This window comes from Panulirus ornatus, chromosome 50 (genome assembly GCF_036320965.1).
Source record: "Panulirus ornatus isolate Po-2019 chromosome 50, ASM3632096v1, whole genome shotgun sequence".
In the NCBI taxonomy this organism is placed as follows: Eukaryota; Metazoa; Arthropoda; class Malacostraca; order Decapoda; family Palinuridae; genus Panulirus; species Panulirus ornatus.
In genome coordinates, this window is record NC_092273.1 from 3882169 (window position 1) to 3907562 (window position 25394).

The window sequence follows — 25394 nt, forward strand, 5'->3', positions numbered from 1 at the left end:
TAGGTAGCTTTACAAAAAAAGGTGCACCTGTATTCCTGTCTGTATAAGATATTCACACTTTCATATGCAACTGAGATATGATACTTTTGTGAATATAAGATATTCATACTCTCATATGCAAATGAGATATGATACATTTGTGTTATATTGAACACCCATAAATCACCTTTATTGTTATACTATTTAATATTCTACCCTTTAATTCCTTAACATTGATTGCCCTGTAAGCATGTTTAAACTAGTTTGTATCTTTATTGGACGACTTTATTGATGTCTGTTTACAAACATTCTCTTGTATAAAGACCAGGAGCACCTGCACATGATAGGCTTTTATTCATAAGAATTGTACCAAGAATTTGATAGTGTTATTGTATAGTGGGACTGGATAATACAGATACAGCTGTGCATTGATTGAATTCTTTTACATTGCTGAATGAGATGCGCAGACATTCAGAGGTATATACTACTAGCAGCAGACTGAAAGGGCCAATTAATTATTATTATTATTATTATTATATTTTTTTGTCGTTTCCTGGAGCTACCTTACTGATGTGGGAAATGGAGATCAAGTATGATATGGGAGGGATGCTATTTCATGTGTGGGGGGGTGGCAATGGGAATGGATGAAGGCAGCAAGTATAAATATGTACATGTGTATATATGTATATGTCTGTGTATATATATGAATGTATATGTTGAAGTGTATAGGTATGTTTATGTGCATGTGTGAGTATTTATGTATATAAAGGAATAGTGGTTCCAACAATGTTGTATGGTTGCGAGGCGAGCGCTATGGGTAGAGTTGTGCGCAGGAGGGTGGATGTGCTGGAAATGAGATTTTTGAGGACAATGTGTGGTGTGAGGTGGTTTGATCGAGTAAGTAATGTAAGGATAAGAGAGATGTGTAGAAATAAAAAGAGCGTGGTTGAGAGAGCAGAAGAGGGTGTTTTGAAATGGTTTGGGCACATGGAGAGAATGAGTGAGGAAAGATTGACCAAGAGGATATATGTGTTGGAGGTGGAGGGAACGAGGAGAAGTGGGAGACCAAATTGGAGGTGGAAAGATGGAGTGAAAAAGATTTTGAGTGATCGGGGCCTGAACATGCAGGAGGGTGAAAGGCGGGCAAGGAATAGAGTGAATTGGATCGATGTGGTATACCGGGGTTGACGTGCTGTCAGTGGATTGAATCAGGGCATGTGAAGCGTCTGGGGTAAACCATGGAAAGTAGTGTGGGGCCTGGATGTGGAAAGGGAGCTGTGGTGTCGGGCATTATTGCATGACAGCTAGAGACTGAGTGTGAACGAATGAGGCCTTTGTTGTCTTTTCCTAGCGCTACCTCGCACACATGAGGGGGGAGGGGGATGGTATTCCATGTGTGGCGAGGTGGCGATGGAAATGAATAAAGGCAGACAGTGTGAATTGTGTGCACGAGTAGATATGTATGTGTCTGTGTGTGTATATATATGTGTACATTGAGATGTATAGGTATGTATTTTTGCGTGTGTGGACGTGTATGTATATACATGTGTATGGGGGTGGGTTGGGCCATTTCTTTCGTCTGTTTCCTTGCGCTACCTCGCAAACGCGGGAGACAGCGACAAAGCAAAATAAATAAATATATAGAAATAATAATAACATGTGTATGTGGGTGGGTTGGGCCATTCTTTCGTCTGTTTCCTTGCACTACCTCGCTAATGTGGGAGACGGCGATTAAGTATAATGAATAAGATTATATATTTTTTTATTATACTTTGTCGCTGTCTCCCGTGTTAGCGAGGTAGCGCAAGGAGACAGATGAAAGAATGACCCTACCCACCCACATACTCATGTATATACATACATGTCCACAAGCACATATACATACCTATTTATTTCAACGTATACATATATATATTAAAAAAGGGGGTGACTGTATTATTGACTGGTTGGTAAGGTTATTTAATGTATGTATGACTCATGGTGAGGTGCCTGAGGATTGGTGGAATGCGTGCATAGTGCCATTGTACAAAGGCAAAGGGGATAAGAGTGAGTGCTCAAATTTCAGAGGTATAAGTTTGTTGAGTATTCCTGGTAAATTATATGGGAGGGTATTGATTGAGAGGGTGAAGGCATGTACAGAGCATCAGATTGGGGAAGAGCAGTGTGGTTTCAGAAGTGGTAGAGGATGTGTGGATCAGGTGTTTGCTTTGAAGAATGTATGTGAGAAATACTTAGAAAAGCAAATGGATTTGTATGTAGCATTTATGGATCTAGAGAAGGCATATGATAGAGTTGCTCTGTGGAAGGTATTAAGAATATATGGTGTGGGAGGCAAGTTGTTAGAAGCAGTGAAAAGTTTTTATCGAGGATGTAAGGCATGTGTACGTGTAGGAAGAGAGGAAAGTGATTGGTTCTCAGTGAATGTAGGTTTGCGGCAGGGGTGTGTGATGTCTCCATGGTTGTTTAATTAGTTTATGGATGGGGTTGTTAGGGAGGTGAATGCAAGGGTTTTGGAAAGAGGGGCAAGTATGAAGTCTGTTATGGATGAGAGAGCTTGGGAAGTGATTCAGTTGTTGTTCGCTGATGATACAGCGCTGGTGGCTGATTCATGTGAGAAACTGCAGAAGCTGGTGACTGAGTTTGGTAAAGTGTGTGAAAGAAGAAAGTTAAGAGTAAATGTGAATAAGAGCAAGGTTATAAGGTACGGTAGGGTTGAGGGTCAAGTCAATTGGGAGGTAAGTTTGAATGGAGAAAAACTGGAAGTAAAGTGTTTTAGATATCTGGGAGTGGATCTGGCAGTGGATGGAACCATGGAAGCGGAAGTGGATCATAGGGTGGGGGAGGGGGCAAAAATCCTGGGAGCCTTGAAGAATGTGTGGAAGTCGAGAACATTATCTCGGAAAGCAAAAATGGGTATGTTTGAAGGAATAGTGGTTCCAACAATGTTGTATGGTTGCGAGGCGTGGGCTATGGATAGAGTTGTGCACAGGAGGGTGGATGTGCTGGAAATGAGATGTTTGAGGACAATGTGTGGTGTGAGGTGGTTTGATCGAGTAAGTAACGTAAGGGTAAGAGAGATGTATGGAAATAAAAAGAGTGTGGTTGAGAGAGCAGAAGAGGGTGTTTTGAAATGGTTTGGGCACATGGAGAGAATGAGTGAGGAAAGATTGACCAAGAGGATATATGTGTCGGAGGTGGAGGGAACGAGGAGAAGAGGGAGACCAAATTGGAGGTGGAAAGATGGAGTGAAAAAGATTTTGTGTGATCGGGGCCTGAACATGCAGGAGGGTGAAAGGAGGGCAAGGAATAGAGTGAATTGGATCGATGTGGTATACCGGGGTTGACGTGCTGTCAGTGGATTGATATATATATATATATATATATATATATATATATATATATATATATATATATATATATATATTTCTTTTTTCTTTCAAACTATTTGCCATTTCCCGCATTAGCGAGGTAGCGTTAAGAACAGAGGACTGGGCCCCGAGGGAATACCCTCACCTGGCCCAATTCTCTGTTCCTTCTTTTGGAAAATTAAAAAAAAAAACGAGAGGGGAGGATTTCCAGCCCCCCGCTCCCTCCCCTTTTAGTCACCTTCTACGACACGCAGGGAATACGTGGGAAGTATTCTTTCTCCCCTATCCCCAGGGATAATATATATATATATATATATATATATATATATATATATATATATATATATATATAGATATATATAGATATATATACACATGTACATAATTCATACTTGCTGCCTTTATTCATTCCCGTCGCCACCCCGCCACACATGAAATGACACCCCCCTCCCCCGCATGCGCGCAAGGTAGCGCTAGGAAAAGACAAAAAAGGCCGCATTCGTTTACTCTTAGTCTCTAGCTGTCATGTATAATGCACTGAAACCACAGCTCCCTTTCCACATCCAGGCCCCACAAAACTTTCCATGGTTTACCCCAGACGCTTCACATGCCCTAGTTCAATCCATTGATAGCATGTTGACCCCAGTATACCACATCGTTCCAGTTCATTCTATTCTTTGCATGCCTTTCACCCTCCTCTATGTTCAGGCCTTAATTGCTCAAAATCTTTTTCACTCCATCCTTCCACCTCCAATTTGGTCTCCCATTTCTCCTCATTCCATCCATCTCTGACACATATATCCTCTTTGTCAATCTTTCCTCACTCATTCTCTCCATGTGATCAGACCATTTCAATATACCCTCTTCTGCTCTCCCAACCTCACTCATTTTATTACCACACATCTCTCTTACCCTTTCATAACTTACTCGATCAAACCACCTCACACCACAGATTGTCGTCAAACATCTCATTTCCAACACATCCACCCTCCTCCACACAACCCTATCTATAGCCTATGCCTCGCAACCATATAACATTTTTGGAACCACTATTCCTTCAAACATACCCATTTTTGCTTTCCGAGATAATGTTCTGGCCTTCCACACATTCTTCAATGCTCCCAGAACCTTCGCCCCTCCCCCACCCTGTGACTCACTTCCGCTTCCGTGGTTCCATCTGCTGCCAAATCCACTCCTAAATATCTAAAACACTTCACTTCTTCCAGTTTTTCTCCATTTAAGCTTACCTCCCAGTTGACTAGTCCCTCAACCCTACTGTACCTAATAACCTTGCTCTTATTCACACTTACTCTCAGCTTTCTTCTTTCACACACTTTACCAAACTCACTCACCAACTTCTGCAGTTTCTCTCTCAAATCAGCCACCAGCAGTGTATCATCAGCGGACAACAACTGACTCACTTCCCAAGCCCTCTCATCGACAACAGAATACTTTCCCCTCTCTCCAAATAATAAATATATTATCCCTGGGGATAGGGGAAAAAGAATACTTCTCATGTAGTTCCTGCATGTCGTAGAAGGTGAACAAAAAGGGGGGGGCTGGAAATCCTCCCCTCCAGTTTACTTTTCCAATAGAAGGAACAGAGATGGGGCCAAGTCAGGATATTCCCTCTAAGGCTCAATCCTCTGTACTTAATGCTACGTCGTTGATGCGGGAAAAGGCAAATATGTATGAAAAAGATGAAAAAATTATTATTATTAATATTAATTGTTTTATTGTTGATGATTTTAACTTTATCATTATTATTATTATTATTATTATTATTATTATTATTATTATTGTGTTGTTGTTACCTTGTACCTCATGGATACCTCGTGGAGTCTTTGGAGGTCTTCACCTCCACAGTCCCGGCTGCAGGATTGGATTGTTGGTTGACCACACTCTTATTATATAACAAAATGACCCCTTAGAAAAAATCCAGGTGCTCCTACAATTCCGTTGTTGTGCACCACACACCGGCTGGGACAGGATGGACTCCTTTGAAGGCAAAAGTTTTTTGATAAGTCTGTGCAGTACTCTCTTTCATCAGCTGAGTGAAATAGCCTTGCTAAAGATGACTTTTCTCTTACTATCTGGGACAGGATGGATTCCTTTGAAGAACGAAGTTCTTTGATGAGTCTAGTACTCTCTTTCATCAGCTGACAGTAATACAGCCTTGCTAACGATGACTTTTCACTAAAGTTTCCTTGAGTTTGTTTGCTGCCGTGTCCTCTCTCAGGTATCTAAAACACTTTGCTTTACCCACTTTTACTCTATTCAAACTCACGCCATGACTAACCTATCCCTCAACCCTGCTACTGCTGATAGTTTTGTTTTTGTTCACGATTACTTTCAACTTCCTCCATTCACACACACTTCCAAATTCTATCACTGATTTCTGAAGTTTTTCACTCAAATCTGCCACCACTGCAGATGATTGACACTTCTCAGGCCCTCACATCACCTATAGACTGCATACTTGCTTCTCTCTCCAAGAATCATGCACTTACCTCCCTTACCACCCAATCCATAAAATGTATAACAGCCATGGTGATGTCACACACCAACCTTCACTTGGAACCATTCACTATCCTCTCTTCCTTTTTGTACACATGCCTTACGCCCTTGGTAAAAAAATTTCATTGCTTAGGGCAGCATTCCTCCCCACCATATATTATTAAGACCTTTCTCAAGGCATCTCTTTCAAACTTATCTTGTGCTTTCTCCAGATTTGAAAATGCCACATGCAACTCCACCTGTTTCTCTTAAGTATTTCATACACACACTCTCTAAAGCAGACTCCTGATCCACACATACTCTTTCACTTCTGAAGCACTTTGTTCCTTCCCAGTCTGATGCTCTGTACATGCCTTCAGCCTCTTAATTGTTTATTATTTTACTATTTTGAATTTTTGAATTGCTGTAATTCTTTTTAACTTTTCAAAACTATTTTACATTTTATAGATATTTTCTTGAAATAAAGAAATTCTACCTTTAATGACCTTTGTTGTTGGTGTGGCAGATAATTCTACATAATTAGTGAGCCCGACATGCACACAAGCCTTACTTTCTTGATGAAAAGACTTTACTGCTTTTCTCAGCTTTTCTCCCATACCATATATTTGCAACACCGTCCACAGAGCATTTCTGTCAATCTTATCATATGCTTTCTCCACATTCATAAATGTTGAATATTTCCTGTTTCTGTAAGTGTTTCTTTTACACATTCTTCAAATATATACCAACTCTCTTTCAAATGTTTGTGTAAGAGCTCTGTTCATCATCTCTAGGGCTCTTTGTTGAGCTCAGGAAACCATGCATGTACACTGGATGGGACCACAAATAATAAGATGAAGTGATGATCTGTTTGTATTTGTGTGGGAGTCTGTGGGGCAGTTGATCAGTAATTGTTTAGTGTCATCATGGTAGTTGCATAATGGGCAAGAAGGGTCTTGAAAATTGTTGAATCAGTGTCTAATTTTGCATGAAATCATGCCTTGTTTATTTTGTAGGAAATTCGATGGCTTCTTTTTTGAAAAGTATTTGGTATTAGCAGGGAATATCTATTATTGCTAAGGAATTGGTTGGAAAACTTAATTATAACTGGTAGGGAATACTTTAGGTTAGTACTAGTAGGGACTACTGTCCATCTTTTTTAGTGGTTGTAGTGTTCCAGCACTGTTGGAGGCTAGTGTAACCAAAAGGATTGTAGTAAACTAGCATTTGTATGAATGGTAGTGTTTCAGGAAGGGTAGGGAATATTGTTGGCAGAGCTGTTAAAAGACTGTAGTGGTTCAGTATTACCACTTTATTCCTGTCCCTTTTGTTCTTTATGTGAAAATCCCACAGCAGTCAGGAATTATCCCAGGACCTCATTTTAAGAAAGACTCTTGGTGTTATCCAGGCCCTCTTTCCAGAGGCTTCTGCCTCCCATGGCTGTGCTGCCACCAGCAGCAGGGAAATGTGACTTCCTTTGGAATAAGTTCTGTGATGAGACTATTCTCCTAGTGATACAGGCTCACTGATGTTGACTTCATGTGCAGTGTAACCTTTAGCAGGTGGGGTATGGTAACATGTGGGTCAGTATTTTCAGATATTGTTGGCCACTTCCTTTAGGGAGTTCCAATTGGAAGAGGCATCAGAGATATGGATAGATAGGTAGTGGGTCTTTTTGGTTTGGGACTGTACTTTTAGGGACATTAATGTGGAATGTAGTGGGTCATCATATTTCAGAACTTCATTGGGTCATCAGTGGATTTGATTGTACAGTATTTTGTTTCTGTAAATTTAAGCATTAGTCTGAACTGTTCTGGGTCATCGCACACAGGGACAGCTGAATGAAGCACTAATTAGGACTTTTATATTTTATTTTTCACTTAGGGTTAGCAGTGGTTTAGCACAATTGTTGCCTTTTCAGTGGCTCAGCTGTAGTGTAGGTTGTAGTTGATCACCTCAGGAACTACAGTGGGTCAGCACTGAGATAGGCTTGAGTGGGTTAGTACAGTTGTGAATAGAAATTAGGTGTTAGTAAAGATATGATAGAACTTAGGCAGCTTTTAGAGATGTGTGTAGTGGGTCAGCATTAGTATATAAGTTACAGGTGTGGCTGCAGCTTTTTGTGGTGGTGGCTGGTGTAATTGGTTAAATGTGTGAGTTGGTTGACATCTGGAACACCTGTGTTGGGAGTATGTTATGGTTAGCCAGGTACTCGGTTTTGTAGTTGGTGATGCATAACTTGACATTACTTTTGGCTACATATTTTTGGAGAAAGCCTATGATAGGGTTGATACTGATTCCTTGTTGAAGGTCTTAAGAATTATGCTCGAAATAGTAAGGCATGTGTACTACTACTGAGTAGGAAGAGAGGAGAATTAATGATTCCAAGAGAAAGTTGGCCAGCAGCAGGGGTGTTTGATGTCGTTATGGTTGTTTGATTTGTTTTTGGATAGGGTGGTGAGGGAGCTTAATGCAAGAGTCTTGGAGAGAGGGGCAAGTATGCAGTCTGTAGGGGATGAAATGGTCTTGGAAGTTGGTTGTTGTTCGCTGATGATACATCACTGGTGGCAGATTCGAGTGAGAAATTGCAGAAGTTGGTGTCTGAATGTGGAAGAGTGTGTGAAAGGAAGAAGTTGAGAGTAGATATGAATTAAAGCAAGGTTATTAGGTTTAGGGAGCTGTGGTTTCAATGCATTACACATGACAGCTATAAACTGAGTGTGAACGAATGTGGCCTGTTTTTGCCTGTTTTCCTGGCACTACCTTGCTGATGCAGGGGGTGGCAATGCTGTTTCCTGTGGGGCAGGGTAGCACTGGGAATGGATAAAGGTATGCAAGTATGAATATGTACATGTGTATATATGTATATGTCTGTGTATGTATATTTATGTATATGTTGATGATATATGTATATAGTATGAGTGGATGGGTCTTTCTTCGTCTGTTTCCTGGTGCTACCTTGCTGATGTGGGAAATGTCGATCAGTTATGATAAAGTGAATATTAGATTTAGCAGGGTTGAGGGACATATTAGTTGGGATGTGAGTTTGATTGGAGAAAAATAGGTGAAGTTTTGATACATGGGAGTGGATATAGCAGCGAATGGAAGCGGAAGCGAGTCATAGTGTAGGTGAGTGGGCAGAGGTTTAGGGACCACTGAAGAATGTGTGGGTATGTTTGAAGATATAGTAGTCCCAATAACATTATATGGATGTGAAGAATGGGCTGTAGACAAGGCCATGTGAAGGAGAGGGAATGTGTTGGAAATGAAATGTTTGAGGACAGTATATGGTGTGAGCTAGTTTTATCGCGTAAGTAATGAAAGGGTAAGAGAGATGTGTGCTAATGAAGAGAGTGTGGCTGTGATAGTCAAAGAGGGTTTACTGAAACAGTTTGCACACATGGAGAGAATGAGTCAGGAAACTTTGAAAAAGAGGATACATGTGTCAGAAGTGGAGGGAACAAGGAGAATTGAGGAAACCAGAGGTGGAATGATGGAGTGAAAAAGCTTTTGAGCAATCAGGGCCTGAACATTTAGGAGGGTGAAAGGTGTGCAAGGGATAGAATGAATTGGAATGATGTGGTATACAGGGTCAGCTTGCTGTCAATGGAATGAACCAGGGCATATGAAGTTTTTGGATAGATTATGGAAAGGCTTGTGGGGCATCTTTTCTGATAGGGATCTTTTTTTTATGCACTGCACACAACAGCTAGAGAATGGTTTAATCCTTTCAAATTCCTTTTTTCAGTGCAAAAGGATTCACAGATATACATGAATGAGAAATGATGGAAGAGAGTAGCTAAAGAGTTTGACTGATTAAGTGGCAGTTTATGAAAGGATTGAGAAAGTTTGTGCTGGGTGCTAGAGTTGAGAGGATTCTTTGAAGTTTCAGACCATTTTGCAGCCCTTGTGAAGATGAGGATCAGGGAGAAGTGGAGGTCCAGCATAAGGAAGAATGGAGAGGTAAAGATGTTAGCAAATGAGAAGATGTATCAGAAAGAATGCAAGAAATAGTATGAAACAAGGATGACAAAAAGTTTAGATGAAAGTGCAGTATATGTAGGGATGCAGTCATATGTGAATGAGGTGTTTAAAATATTTAGAGAAAGACTGTTAATTGGTGTATAAGTAGTAGATGGATACAAGGTTGTTAGATATAAGAATAAAAGTGGAATTGCCTGGTGGATAGATGAGATTAGAAATGCATTGGAAGGGAAGAATAAGGCATATGGTAGATTTCTTGAGAGGAATGTACCAATGGAAACTCAGCAAAGGAGGGAAGAATATAAGATGTGTAAGCAGAATGTTAAGGAACTGATGGAGGAAAGCAACTGAAGAGAAGATGAAGATATTGGAAGAAAGTTAAGTGAAAAGTTTAAGGAAAATAATAGAATTGTATTTGATGGAAGGGAAAAAAAGGAGAGGTGGATGTAAGAGTGGAAATGTAAATGTGAGAAATAAGGAAAGGGAGTACCTAAATCAAAAGGAGGAAGTGAAAGGAAGATGGAAAGAGTATTTTGAAGAATTGATGAACTTAGAAGATGAGGCAGCAGCTGTTACTTGCTTGGGTATGGAGGATGGAAGGAAAAGGATACAAGTGTAGATGCCTGTAGCAGAAGGGAGGCAAAAAGTTGATAGGATTACAGCTGAAATGTTGAGGTATGGAGAAGGTTGTGCCTGAGGATTGGATGAAAGCTATTAGTGTTCCTTTATTCAAAGTAAAAGGTGCTAATGATATATTTAGCAGTTATAGAGGAACAAGTGTGTTAAATATACCAGGAAAATTATATGTAAGAGTGTCAATTAATAAAGTGATGGGATTAACTAAATGCATAGCAAGTGAGGAGCAAGGGGGTTTTAGGAAAGGTAGGGGTTGTGTGTACCAGATTTTTGCAGGGAGAATGACTTGTGGAAAAGTATCTAGTGAAAAATAACTAGCTGTATGTGGTTTTTTTGGACATGAAGAAAGTGAATGACAAAGTGGAATGCTTTATGGGATGTGTTAAGTATGTATGGGGCAGGGAGACAACTGCTTCCCTAAATACATCCCATTCCTCCCCCACCCCCTTACATCATTTGCTCTCACCTTTTGCCATTCTGCACTTAATATCTCCTGGTACTTCCTCACACAAGTCTCCTTTCCAAGCTCACCTACTGTCACCACTCTCTTCCCCAACATATTCTCTTCTTTTCTGAAAACTACAAATTTTCACTGCCACCACGAGATGATTGATCAGACATCCCTCCAGCTGCCCCTCTCAGCACATTAACATCCAAAAGTCTCTCTCTCACTCGCCCATCAATTAACACGTAATCCAATAACGTTCTCTGGCCATCTCTTCTACTTACAAATGTATACTTATGTATATCTCTCTTTTTAAACCAGGTATTCCCAATCACCAGTCCTTTTTCAGCACACAAATTTACAAGCTCTTCATTTCCATTTACAGCACTGACACCCTGTGTACACCAATTATACCCTTAACTGCCACATTACTTACCTTTGCATTCAAATCACCCATCACTATAACCTGGTCTTGTGCTGACTCATTCACTGAGCTGCTCCCAAAACACTTGCCTCTCATGATCTTTCTTCTCATGACCAGTTGCATATAATCACCCATCTCTCTCCCTCCACTTTCAGTTTTACACATATCAATCTAGTTTACGTTCTTACACTCTGTCACATACTCCCCCATCTGCTTCAGCTTCAGGAGTAGTGCTACTCCTTCCTTTGCTTTTGTCCTCTCTTTAGCCCCTGACTTTACTCCCAAGACATTCCCAAACCACTCTTCCCCTTTACCCTTGAGCTTCATTTCACTCGAGAGCCAAAACATCCAGGCTCTTTTCCTCAAACATGCTACCTGTTTCCCCTTTTTTCTCATCTTGGTTACATCCACACACATTTAGACACCCCAATCTGAGCCTTAGAGGAGGATGAGCACTTCCTGCATGACTCCTGTTTCCCCTTTTAGAAAGTTAAATACAAGGAGGAGAGGGTTTCTAACTCCCAGCTCCCACCCCCTTTAGTCACCTTCTACGACATGCGGAGAATACTTGACTAGATATAATGAAATATTATAAATATATCGATATATATACATATTTATTATACTTTGTCGCTGTCTCCCGCATTAGCGAGGTAGCACAAGGAAACAGACAAAAGAATGGCCCAACCCACCCACATACACATGTATATACATATACGTCCACACTTGCACATATACATACCTATACATTTCAACATATACATATATATACATAGACATATACATATATATACACATGTACATAATTCATACTTGCTGCCTTTATTCATTCCTATCACCACCCAGCCGTACATGAAATGACAACCCCCTCCCTTCGCATGTGCGCGAGGTAGCGCTAGGAAAAGACAACAAAGGCCGCATTCGTTCACACTCATTCTATCTGTCATGTATAATGCACCAAAATCACTGCTCCCTTTCCACATCCAGGCCCCACAAAACTTTCCATGGTTTACCCCAGACGCTTCACTTGTCTTGGTCCAGTCCATATATTGGCACAACGGTGAAGGGGGCAAATGGGGTGGTAATAACAAGTAGTGAAGTGAGAAGGAGATGGAGTGAGTATTTTGAAGGTTTGTTGAATGTGTTTGATGATTGAGTGGCAGACATAGGATGTTTTGGTCGAGGTGGTGTGCAAAGTGAGAGGGTTAGGGAGAATGGTTTGGTAAACAGAGAAGAGGTAGTGAAAGTTTTGCGGAAGATGAAAGCTGGCAAGGCGGCAGGTTTGGATGGTATTGGAGTGGAATTTATTAAAAATGGTGGTGACTGTGTTGTTGACTGGTTGGTGAGAATATTCAATGAGTGTATCGTTCATGGTGAAGTGCCTGAGGATTGGTGGAATGCATGCATAGTGCCATTGTATAAAGGCAAAGGGGATAAAGGTGAGTGTTCAGATTTCAGAGGCATAAGTTTGTTGAGTATTCCTGGGAAATTACATGGAAGGGTATTGATTGAGAGGGTGAAAGCATGTACAGAGCATCAGATTGGGGAAGAGCAGTGTGGTTTCAGAAGTGGTAAAGGATGTGTGGATCAGGTGTTTGCTTTGAAGAATGTGTATGAGAAATATTTAGAATAACAGATGGATTTGTATGTAGCCTTTATGGATCTGGAGAAGGCATGTGATAGAATTGATAGAGATGCTCTGCGGAAGGTATTAAAAGTATATGGTATGGGAGGTAAGTTGCTAGAAGCGGTGAAAAGTTTTTATTGAGGATGTGAGACATGTATGAGTAGGAAGAGAGAAAAGTGATTGGTTCCCAGTGAATGTTGGTTTGCGGCAGGGGTGTGTGATGTCTCCATGGTTGTTTAATTTGTTTATGGATGGGGTTGTTAGGGAGGTGAATGCAAGAGTTTTGAAGAGAGAGGTAAGTATGCAGAGTGTTGTCAATGAGAGGCCTTGGTAAGTGAGTCACTTGTTCTTCACTGAAGATACAGCGCTGGTGGCTGATTCATGTGAGAAACTGCAGAGGCTGGTCACTGAAATTGGTAAAGTGTGTGAAAGAAGAAAGTTGAGGGTAAATGTGAATAAGAGTAAGGTTATTAGGTTCAGTAGGGTTGAGGGACAAGTCAGTTGGGAGGTAAGTTTGAATGGAGAAAAACTGGAGGAAGTGAAGTGTTTTAGATATCTGGGAGTGGCTTTAGCAGCGGATGGAACCATGGAAGCGGAAGTGAGTCACAGGGTAGGGGAGGGGGCTAAGGTTCTGGGAGCGTTGAAGAATGTGTGGAAGGTGAGAACGTTATCTCACAGAGCAAAAATGGGTATGCTTGAAGGAATAGTGGTTCCAACAATATTATATGGTTGCGAGGCATAGGCTATAGATAGGATTGTGCGGAGGAGGGTGGATGTGTTGGAAATGAGATGTTTGAGGACAATCTGTGGTGTGAGGTGGTTTGATTGAGTAAGTAATGAAAGGGTAAGAGAGATGTGTGGTAATAAGATGAGTGTGGTTGGGAGAGCAGAAGAGGGTGTATTGAAATGGTTTGATCACATGGAGAGGATGAGTGAGGAAAGATTGACAAAGAGGATATATGTGTCAGAGGTGTAGGGAACGAGGAGAAGTGGAAGACCAAATTGGAGGTGGAAAGATGGAGTGAGAAAGCTTTTGAGCGATCAGGGCCTGAACATACAGGAGGGTGAAAGGCGTGCAAGGAATAGAGTGAATCAGAACGATGTGGTATACTGGGGTCGACGTGCTGTCAATGGATTGAACCAGGGCATGTGAAGCATCTGGGGTAAACTATGGAAAGTTTTGTGGGGCCTGGATGTGGAAAGGGAGCTATGGTTTTGGTGCTTTACACATGACAGCTAGAGACTGAGTGTGAACGAATGTGGCCTTTGTTGTCTTTTCCTAGCATTACATGGGGGATGGGTGTGCCTTTTCATGTGTGGCGGGTGGCGACAGGAATGGATGAAGGCAGCAAGTATGAATGTGTGTATATGTATATGTTGAGATGTATAGGTATGTATATGTGCGTGTGTGGGCGTTTATGTGTATACATGTGTATGTGAGTGGGTTGGGCCATTCTTTCGTCTGTTTCCTTGTGCTACCTTGCTAACGCGGGAGACAGCCTTTGTGTCTTTTCCTAGCACTACCTTGTGCACATGCGGGGGGAGGGGGTTGTCGTTTCATTGGTGGCGGGATGGCTATGGGAATGAATAAGGGCAGACTATGAATTATGTACATGTGTATATATGTGTATGTCTGTGTGTGTATGTATATGTATACGTTGAGATGTATAGGTATGTATATGTGCGTGTGTGGACGTGTATGCATATACATGTGTATGTGGGTGGGTTGGGCTATTCTTTCGTCTGTTTCCTTGCGCTACCTCGCTAACGCAGGAGATAGCGACAAAGTATAATATAATAACAATAATGATAATAATTTATACGTACACATACACATGTACATATTCCTACTTGCTCGTCTTCATCCATTCCTGGAGCCACCCTGCCCTTCAGGAAAAAGCATCATTACCCCCTTAAATCTTCCTCCTGCCCATGTCATTATGAGACTCCTGTAGCACTCAGGAAGCTAACCATGTGGGAGCAGGGATTTTTGAGGCCCCACAAGGCAGGAGGGCGTCGCAGGACATGTCCCCAGAAAGATATCAGACATAAATATAAGAGCCCAGAAAGGAAGCTCAAGCAGTTATTCATTATACTGACAATATAGAAAGGAGATGTACATGGAACAGATACAGAAACGTTTATGAAAAATCATGATGTGGTTGATAAGTAATCAGTTGCAGCTGAACTCAGAATTGATGATTATTAAGAATGTGGCAACAAAGAGGAATAGTCTTATTCCTTAATCAAGACATCCGGCAAGTGCTACATACTAGCCCTGCCAATTTGACAAAACCTTGTAGATGCATCGGTGTGTACATGTGCACACACACACACACACACACACACACACACTTTCATATTTTTTCTGTCTTGAACTCCATTGAAAGTGGAGGAGAGTCTAATTTCTTAAATACATGTTCACAAGTATATAACCGCATGTACCGTGGATGAAGCTGAGATGGTGGCATTGAATGTTTTAGATAGATAGTGTAATCATGTGACTGAATGTGTGGGAATATTAACAAGAGGTATGAGACTGAATGGAATCAAATTAGGTTTAGTGAATAAGAAAATTTTAGATGCAGGTACAGCAAAGCAGTGCATGCGTAAGTGGAGCATAACTATCAAATATTACTGTAAATGTACCATTATCACAGTTATTTTAGAAAAATATGTAAGGCTGTGTGACTATAAGGAAGTGTTTTATTATTGTGTAGATTACATTTATTCTTCACGCTCTGTTGTTCAATACTTATAGAATGCCATTGCATATTACCAACTAATGTATATTTAAACTTTTTTTTTCAGGTGGCAGCCAAGTGTGGTGTCTCCAACAGACAGCAGCTCACCGACAGTCTCTTACACCTCATCACCCTAGACTCTAATCTTTCAAGCCCCGTCTCATCTTCCACAACCACAAACATCTCTTCTGTATCTCACAGTATCCCATTGCAGTACCATATTAACATTCATCCGGCATTAAGTGGTCCCCTTGCTGGGTTTGTCTCTGTAATAAACCAAAGCAACAGTTATAGTACAAATAATAGTCATCTGTATACCATTAGTGCAAATAATCTTATTAGTGGTCAGTGTTGTGGGAACTCTGGTGTAAGTGGTGTTGGTGGTGCTAGCACTGTTGGTGGTGTGGAATTGGTAAGCAAGCAGGGTGACTGTCAGCCCCAGGATCTCCTAGCAACAGAATTATTTAACGTGGAAACATCTGTAGAAAGAGTCTTGTGTCTTGGTGGGGTCCACTTCAGAATGGTTTCACCTGCTGGTGGTCAGGAAGCTTTGACTGTTCTACGAGGAAGCAACAGCAGCAGTAGCAGCAGCAGTGGTAACAAGAACAACAACATCAATAGTGTCAAGAACAGGAATAACAATAACAAGACTAATAATAGTAATAGTAATAACAAGAACAAAGAACTTTCTCTGAGCAAAGGTGTTGTACCAGAAGACCATATTGAGAAGTACTGTGTGCCTAGCAAGGTTGTTAAACCAGAACACCATACTGAGAAGTACTGTGGGCCTGTCACCAAGTATGATGTCCATGTCCATGATTACTTGGAGTCTGTTTCAGGCAGAAAGGAAGAGAACAACAAAGATGACCGGTTTTCCCAGCCCCAGTTACCTGCACCCAATAAAGCTGTTGATGCAAAGGAGGTTGAGAAGCTATTGCAGAATGCCCTCTGGAAGGGAAGTCAGCAGCATAAAAAAGGGTAAGAATGTACTTATGATGAAAGTTAGGCATATAAAATGACTAACAGCTTTGTTTTGTTTCTGATTTAATATTTTACTTAAATGCATTATACAAAAATATTGTATTTCCATGGTGTTTGTATATCACAGAGGAAAGATATTTAATTGGTGTGTATGTTTATTCACATGAGGTAATTCACTATCTTCCTCTATCCAGTAGAATAGCTCCTCTAATAGTCCATGTCCATATTACCCTGTACTTGAACAATTTTAGACATTTCATGCTTACACTTGTATGCACTCTACTCTTCCATCTCTTCCTTGTTATCTCTAATCCTGTTCCTGCTTGCATGTTTCCCATATACAACCTTACTTTCAATTAAGTCATCCTTCTTGCATTCACTTGCTTGTAAGACACGACCTAGCACTTATTCACATTTGTCAACCATTCTTTCAAATATTCTGTAACACAATGTGGCATCATTGTTTTCCACTATCAAAGTTTGTATTATATAAGTTCTGTCAGTACAAATCTACACATCATGCTTATAGCTCAAGGTAGGTTGAATTTTGCCTAAAAGTAAGTTCAACTTAAAGACTTGCTTACATTAGTGGCACAAATGATTGTTACTCTGTCTTTAATCGTATTTCATCCTGATTTTACATTATGTCTTTAATCGTATTTCATCCTAATTTTACATTATCACCATTTGTGCCTTTCAGCAAGCCTGATCTCATCCTAAACTAAAAAGGTTTGGGTATGCACACCTGACCTTTCTTTTGTAACCTCCCATGAAGAAATGCATCTGTTCACAAACTTGCTTTCATCAGATGTTTTTCTAATCCATTTTGCCATTGAGCTGCACATCTTGACATAGATCATTGCTTACATACATCTACCCTGAGGCCACATATATCCCTTGTAGGAAAGTATATTTCCAGTGACCATTTATAATTCTTTTGGGCAGGAAGAGCTTTTAATGTTTTTCCTTGGATAGACTTGTCTAGTGTTGAAATGATGAATACTCGTAGTCATCAGAAATTTTAAAAGTAAAGTATATTCAGAGATATTTAGGCTTCACAAACGCGGGAGACAGCGACATAGTATAAAAAAAAAAAAAATAAAGATAATATAAGTATTCAGTTATATAAAACTTGGATAATACTTTATAATGGGTGGCATTCACAGTCAAGATGGTGGCGAGTCAACAAGTAGTGGAGGATGTGACACAGGTTACTCATCACGCTGCTCCACCCCTCCTGGGCCCTCCATTCTCTCTGCTGATACCTGCCCAGAAGCCATTGATCCAAAACATGGTACCAAGTGAGTCTACTCTGCAGATTGTGGTGCACAGCTTGTGTTACCCTTTGTATTCAGCATATTTTTTCCATAAGTTTGTTTAAGACTTTTAGGTGCTGTGTTTTTCAGGAAAGGTATCTGACACATTTTCTTGACAATTTAACAATATCTTTATTTTGAGGAGGAATATGCTATCTGGTGATTTATTCGTTATTATACAAAGGTAACTGAAGTTGTTGTGGTGACTAGTTTGTCTCTGTGTCAGCTGCTACTACATGTTTATCAAGTTACACTTTAGTAATGTCACTGTTTGTTTGTTATAGATGTATTTCTTCCGTGGAACTGAATCATTATTAATTAACAAAACAGCTTTATGTCAACTTTAGGTGACAAGGTATTGATGTACAGTTCTGAAGCTGTAGGTAAAAAAGATTGACCATGAACTACATCAGGAACTGAAATCTACAATCTGTGCTGATTCTTAAGTCATGAGCTAAAAAAGAAAAGACATTTTTTATGGTTAAGTGGCCTAAAAAGATTTAATTAGTACATAACAGCATGATTAATTCTTTAATACATTCCCCATCCTCTTGATGCAGTCCTGTAGCATGTCAGGAATGTTGTCAGCAAGATTCTTGAGTATTTCTAGGGAAAACTACCTTATAGCAGCTTAATTGCTGCTTCAAGCTTTGGTTCAGATATGTCCATATTACATAGTCTTTGCTTTACAGTGAATATCAGATATCCAGTTGGGTTTAAGTCAGGGCTGTTTCCTAGCTTATCCTTGAAATGATTCACCTCAGTATCATTTAGCCAGTGTTACAGACTTAGCAGTGTGGAAGTTAGCCCCATCCTGCATAAATATTTTTGTCTGCACCGAATCAGGTAAATGGCCATAGTAAATTTATGTACACTTCTTAGTTCACTTTTACATTCTTGGAAAAAATTACCAATTCACCAACACTATAGCTGAAATAGCCTCAAACCATAAGAGGAGGGTGGTGTACAATCTTTGCACCGTGGCAGGTGTGGATCCAAGTGTGGTGGCATGTAGACCCTCCCTCTAGTGTTTCCAGTCTCTGTAAATGTTAATTTATCCCTCCATAACACAGTTCTCCATATATTTATTGTAAAATCTCCCTCATTTATCCATCTGGGTGGTAGCCTATACCATTGAAAAATCTCCCTCATTTATCCATATGGATGGTAGCCAGCATAGGTTTATGTCAGGCATGAAAACTACGAAATCCCAGTTATTAAGAAGTAACTGTTGAACACTCCTGTGCAAGACATATTAGCAAGACTTGTTCAAGCAAGTTAGGGTTGTTCTGCTTGATTTCACATGCCATTAGAGATGGGAAGGCCTTGACTTGTCCTGCAATCACTTTACAGTAAGGTCATAGGAGACATTAACTTGGCCTTTCAGACTTGGGAAGAGGGGCTAGTAAAATGGGCTCCCCCAACTCCTTAAACTGCTTCACCAACCTTTGGACACTTTACTGGCAGACGCCTATTTGTTCAGGGAATGCTATTTCGTGTGTGGTGGGGTGGTGACGGGAATGGATGAAGGCAGCGAGTATGGATGTGTACATGTGTATATATGTATATGCCTGTGTATGTATATGTATTGATACGTTGAAATGCATATCCATGTATATGTACGTGTGTGGGCGTTTATGTATATACATGTGTATGCGGGTGAGTTGGGCCATTACTTGTCTGTTTCCATACGTTACCTCGCTAATGCAGAAGACAGTGGTTAAGTATAATAAATGTAATGATATTATATTGCATTGAAGGATTTATGTTTCCTTTTTATGGAATGGATAAATTTTTTGAGGGGAATTCTATTTCTTGTGTGATGGGGTGGTGACGGGAATGGATAAAGGCAGCAAGTATGGATGTGTACATGTGTATATATGTATATGCCTGTGTATGTATATGTATTTATATGTTGAAATGCATATCCATGTATATGTGCGTGTGTGGGCGTTTATGTATATACATGTGTATACGGGTGGGTTGGGCCATTACTTGTCTGTTTCCATGCCTACCTCGCTAATGCAGGAGACGGTGGTTAAGTATGATAAATGTAATGATATTTTATTGCATTGAAGGATTTATGTTTCCTTTTTATGGAACAGATAAATTTTTTGAGTAATTTATAAACTATATGGAGTGATCTGACATTATGAAAAGGAAGAGGTTTGAAAGTGTAATAATTCATCCAATATCTAAGGTCAGTGCAGGGAACTATACTCTAAATGTGATTAAAATATCTCCCATACTGGTAATGTGGCTAGGGGATTTTGCAAGAAAATGCAAGTGAAGCAGTATATTTGTTTTTGAGAAATACCCTGGCCTGGTGTTGTCTCAGTTTCAGTGTCAAGCAATGAAGCTTGTGGGAGTCATGGTATTTGAGGAATGCTAGATTGAATTGTTGCAATATTAAGGAAATTAGAATTATAAGTGTATAGAAATAATATACATTATCAGGAAAGGTAACTTAGTTTTGCTGTTCATGTGTATGTGAATTGTAAACATTTGTATAAGAATCTGTTTCCATGCCTACCTCGCTAATGCAGGAGACGGTGGTTAAGTATGATAAATGTAATGATATTATATTGCATTGAAGGATTTATGTTTCCTTTTTATGGAACAGATAAATTTTTTGAGTAATTTAAAAACTATATGGAGTGATCTGACATTATGAAAAGGAAGAGGTTTGAAAGTGTAATAATTCATCCAATATCTAAGGTCAGTGCAGGGAACTATACTCTAAATGTGATTAAAATATCTCCCATACTGGTAATGTGGCTAGGGGATTTTGCAAGAAAATGCTATGGATAGCAGCAAGAAAAATTATTTTGAGGAATGAATTATGCAGTGGTGAAGAGTTAGGTACTTCATTGAAAGCTGAATAGAATGTAAAGATGCACAAATTTTAGTTTTTAGAATAATTGTTCCAGCTTTAGTTATGGGTGTGAAACCTATCTTTTTCACAGGTGGGATGAAGATGAATGCAGTAGAGGTGAATAACCCTGTCTGTTAGAATAACCCTGTCTAGTAGTGATTGAGGAAATGCTTAGAAAACAGAATTAGGATAACAGAAAGCTATGTTGTATGAAGAAATTAACTTAAAAGAGCAGACAGTTGTTGGAATTTGTGATGAGCATAATGCATATAGGAGGTTGGTAGATGAAATCTTATATATTGTGGTTATGGTACAAGGAGAAGAGGTGATTGATTAAAAGTTTAGGAATGCTAGATTGAATTGTTGCAATATTAAGGAAATTAGAATTATAAGTGTTTAGAAATAATATACATTATCAGGAAAGGTAACTTAGTTTTGCTGTTCATGTGTATGTGAATTGTAAACATTTGTATAAGAATTTGTTAAGAGTGTGAAAATAGACTTACTGAAAGGTACTTTTGGATATGCATAAGATATTTTATGAATTTGGATAAAAGTCAACAGTTATGAAAAGTTTGTTGATTGCTGATGCAGTTTTAGACTAAATACATGATTAAAGGTGGCTAATAGATGCTTATAATGTAGTGACAGAGAAGTGATCAACTATGAGTTTCAGTGTGATACTGAATGAAACAGGTAGGGAATGGGACTTGAGGGAGAATATTGGTGCAGCGGATTGTTATGAACAAAAAGGTAAAATGTAGTTTGGAAGAGGATCTCACTGGTAGGTATAGGGACTTAGGATATTAGCTATAAGATATGTGGACTGTGTGCATCATTGAGTGTAATCATTGCAGATACTTTATATGCAAGTTTATACATGAATTAATATGATGTATTTGCAGAGAAAGTAGAAACAGGAAGAATATTGTTGTTTTGTTTTCTGGAAAGAAGAATGTTTTGTATAGATTTGGCTAGATGGGGGCATATATGGATTTATGATATTGTGGTAAGATGTAAATTAGCTTTTGACTGAAGATTGTCCAAGATAGGGAGTGTGAATGTGAAAGGAAAAAGTTTAAGAGTACATCCAAAGGAAGCTGAATGAGAGGCTGAAGATTGTAGACAGAACAGCAGCAAAATGAGATTAAGGGAATGTGAACGATTTTGACAGGTTTTTGGTAGAAGCTAGCAGTTATATGCAGAACTGTAAGGTTGGGTTAGGACTAATGGTATTAGAAACTAAGTTCAAAGAGAAACAGATGTATGAAAACGGAAGTGCAAGACCAAAGAATGGAGATGTCGAGTTTAGAATTAGAGTGAAAATGATATTAGCAGTTCATAAAAAAATGAAAGTGTAGATTCTGGTAAATAATTGAATGATAATTTCAAGTTGAATGAAGGAGTATCATTAGAGTATAGGAGGATGCTTCCCTGTTGCTGTAGGAAATTTCATTAGCATATTTTTGTTAGGAGAGGTGAAGATGGAAAGATGCCTGAGCAACAGAGAATAAAGTAAATATTTTCGGCTTTACAGACGTCACCTAGATGTACCTGTCAGCAGCATTGCTGGTAATACCACCCGAGAGTCCCGAAGTGAGTCTCCTGGTGCCTGCAGTGTCAGCTCTCAGGGATCTTACCGCAACCCCCGACAGAAACGGAGATACAATAACAATGCTGATGGGCACAATGCTTACTACCATAATAACCACCATCATCCATCTCACCACATTAACTACCACCATAGCCAACCTCACCAGCATCATCATCATCATCAGAACCAGCATGGTGGGGGATATGGTGGTAATAATGGTGGTATCAGAGGGAACAATCAATACTACAGCTACCACAGTCCAGATCTAGCAAATAGGGATTGCACCAACTATCAAGGCCGGAGATATGAGAGGGGTTACAATAACTATAACTACTACGGGCAGTATGAGCACCATGGGAGGAACTTTAACCACCATGGGATTAGTGATGGACGTCACGGGAGATTTAACCAGGGGAGGGGCTATATTAATAGATATAATAACCACACAAATCAGTATAACAACCACTGTCTACCACAAAATAGTGAGAACCACCGGGACCAAAGTAGACCTCTGAGTGACCGTGCAGGAACATTCAGTGAGGAGAGGGTAAGTGGAAACAGTAGGTGGGTGTGTGAAGTGGTTGATACTCCAAATGAACTGATGACGGGATCTGAGTGGGATTCTATATCACAGCAAGTTTGGGATACTTTCAAACAACATCAACAAACAAACAAGACATTTCTCAAGAAGCTCAGATTGAAAGAAAAGATATTCAGAATAATTAGGGTAAGTTCAGTTTGTAAGTACAACATATCACATCATATAAATATTTTCTGCTTCCAGATTGTTAGACTAGTACAAGAGGTTTAGCAGCATATTTTGCAAAAAATTATGTAGGTTTCAGTTATAGACTTTCATCAGTCTATCAAAATGGCACTATGCTTTTCATTACTCAGGATGCTGAGACAGGCTTTTAGTTGTCACAGCTTTGTCTCTTTAGGTTTGAGTTATGTGGTGCATGCTTTATATTTTCTAGTCTTTGTGGTCACAATCTTCATACATTCAACAATGTTTGCAAACGTTGTTGAAGACTTACCTTCTTGGTTTAGTCATCACTTCAAGCATTGTTCTTGTAAGAAAGGAGAATATACTGCATGTATTTCAGTTAGTGGACTAGATCATGTAAGGGATGAGAAAACATCATGAAGTTGGAATGCAGTAAGGTAGGAAAGTATATAGAAACTGGAAATGTTCATTGTAGAGTTTGGTGTTTAAGAATGTGTAAGGCAACAAAGAAACTGTGTTGAGCAATAAGTTATTATTTATTGAAGATATTGCTATGTTGAGCATTAAGAATTATCATTTATTGAAAGGTTGCTATGTAAGGCAACTTCATTTTAACAGTTCATTAACTGCTGTCACAGGAATGGTACCTCAGGTGACATAATTTTGGAGATCACTCTTATAGTATATCTCTGTAAGGCCAGTTCATACCATGACCCTTGAGAGAATCTCGAGGTTCCCTGGATATTGGAAGTCCCTAGAGTGTTTGCCTTCTAATTAGGCAGCTGCTTCTAATCCTTTACATACTGTTTTGATAGTGGCCTACAGCTTGGCTTGGTCCACGCACCATCCAATTGGTAACCTCCACTCCACAAAAGTCATTGTTCCTAGACATCATTACTGACCTGCCTCATAAATCTAGGATCCATAGATGTGAATAAATATCTCCGGCCTTCTGTTCTGACTTTTTCTGCCATGTCATATTAAGCTAGTTTGTGACATATTGTTTCTTCATACTGATTCAAAATTTTTTCTGTAGTGAGGTAGTGCCAAGAATAGATGAAAGCCACCTTCATTTGCTCACATCAGCTCTCTTGCTGTTCTATTTAAAGTACCAAAACCAGAGCTCCTAAGCTACGAAAAAAGGCCACTTCATATGCCCTGGTTAAGCCCTTTGATATCATGTTAATCCCTGTATATTACATTGCCCCAAGTTACTGAATCTCTTGCATACCTTTTTCATAATCAGCATTTTAAGGCCTTAATGATTCCAAACACATTCATGTCACAACTCTGTCATACAACTTACCTACCGATATACTCAGCATTATTTTAGTAATTTGAGCATTCATTTTTGTCTCTTTGCTTTTATATAATGGCACTGCACAGGTTTATTGTCAGTCTCAGGCACCTCAGCTTAAGCCATATATATATTGAAAATCCTGGCTAACCAGTCAACACTGCTGTCAACCCTTTCCTTGAGAAATTTAATTGCAATCCTGTCCATTACAGCTGCTTTCTTTTCACCAAACCATTTCCCATGACATTCTTGCTTCATATACCTCCAAGTCCCAAGCACCCAGCATCTGCCACCCTATCATCTGACACATTCAGCATTCCCTAAGAATACTCACTCCATCTCTTATTGACTTGTTCCTTGCTTCTTATCACTTCCCATCTGCTTCCCTCCTTGATGCCTCCATTGTTTTTTGTTCCTCATATTATTTGCCTCCCAAAATTTTGTCTTATTTTCCCTGGAGTTTGCCAATAGTCTCAGCCCATCTTTTATTTGCCACTTTTTGCAGCCCCAGCACTGCTCATTGTATGTCCTGCTTTTTTTTTTTTCTTCTTTTCATCTCCCTTTCACTTGCATTTCTTCCCTGCTCTTTCACTAGCAACTTAGAATCTCATCCCTGCACTCTTACCCTTTCTCAAATGCCCATGTTCCACCTTTTGCTTGCTACCCACTTCACCCTTATATGTAAGCTGTGCCTCCTTAAATGTCTTCCATTGTGTATTATGGAATTGAATTAATTTGCATGACTTGTATGTTAGTTTATGTTATTTCACATTTAAGTATTTGTTGTCTCGGATTAGGTGGTGAATCTTCATATCCACAACTTATATTATTCTCTGGTTTTGGGCTGTTTTTTGTTGTTCCCTTGGAGGCTTTCATTGTGTGGATCCATTACAGACAGAAT

The 25394-nt window shown here is 39.6% G+C and overlaps 1 protein-coding gene across 1 annotated transcript in view; it reads left to right on the forward strand.

Annotated features, from left to right (window-relative positions):
* The window catches only part of LOC139764510 (uncharacterized), a 64279-nt gene that overhangs the window by 12793 nt on the left and 26092 nt on the right, over positions 1-25394 (forward strand). The window contains exons 3-5 of the mRNA XM_071691138.1: positions 15771-16681; positions 17851-17985; positions 22413-23196. Of these exons, the coding sequence (XP_071547239.1) occupies positions 15771-16681; positions 17851-17985; positions 22413-23196 (1830 nt within the window). The remainder of the gene's footprint in view (positions 1-15770; positions 16682-17850; positions 17986-22412; positions 23197-25394) is intronic.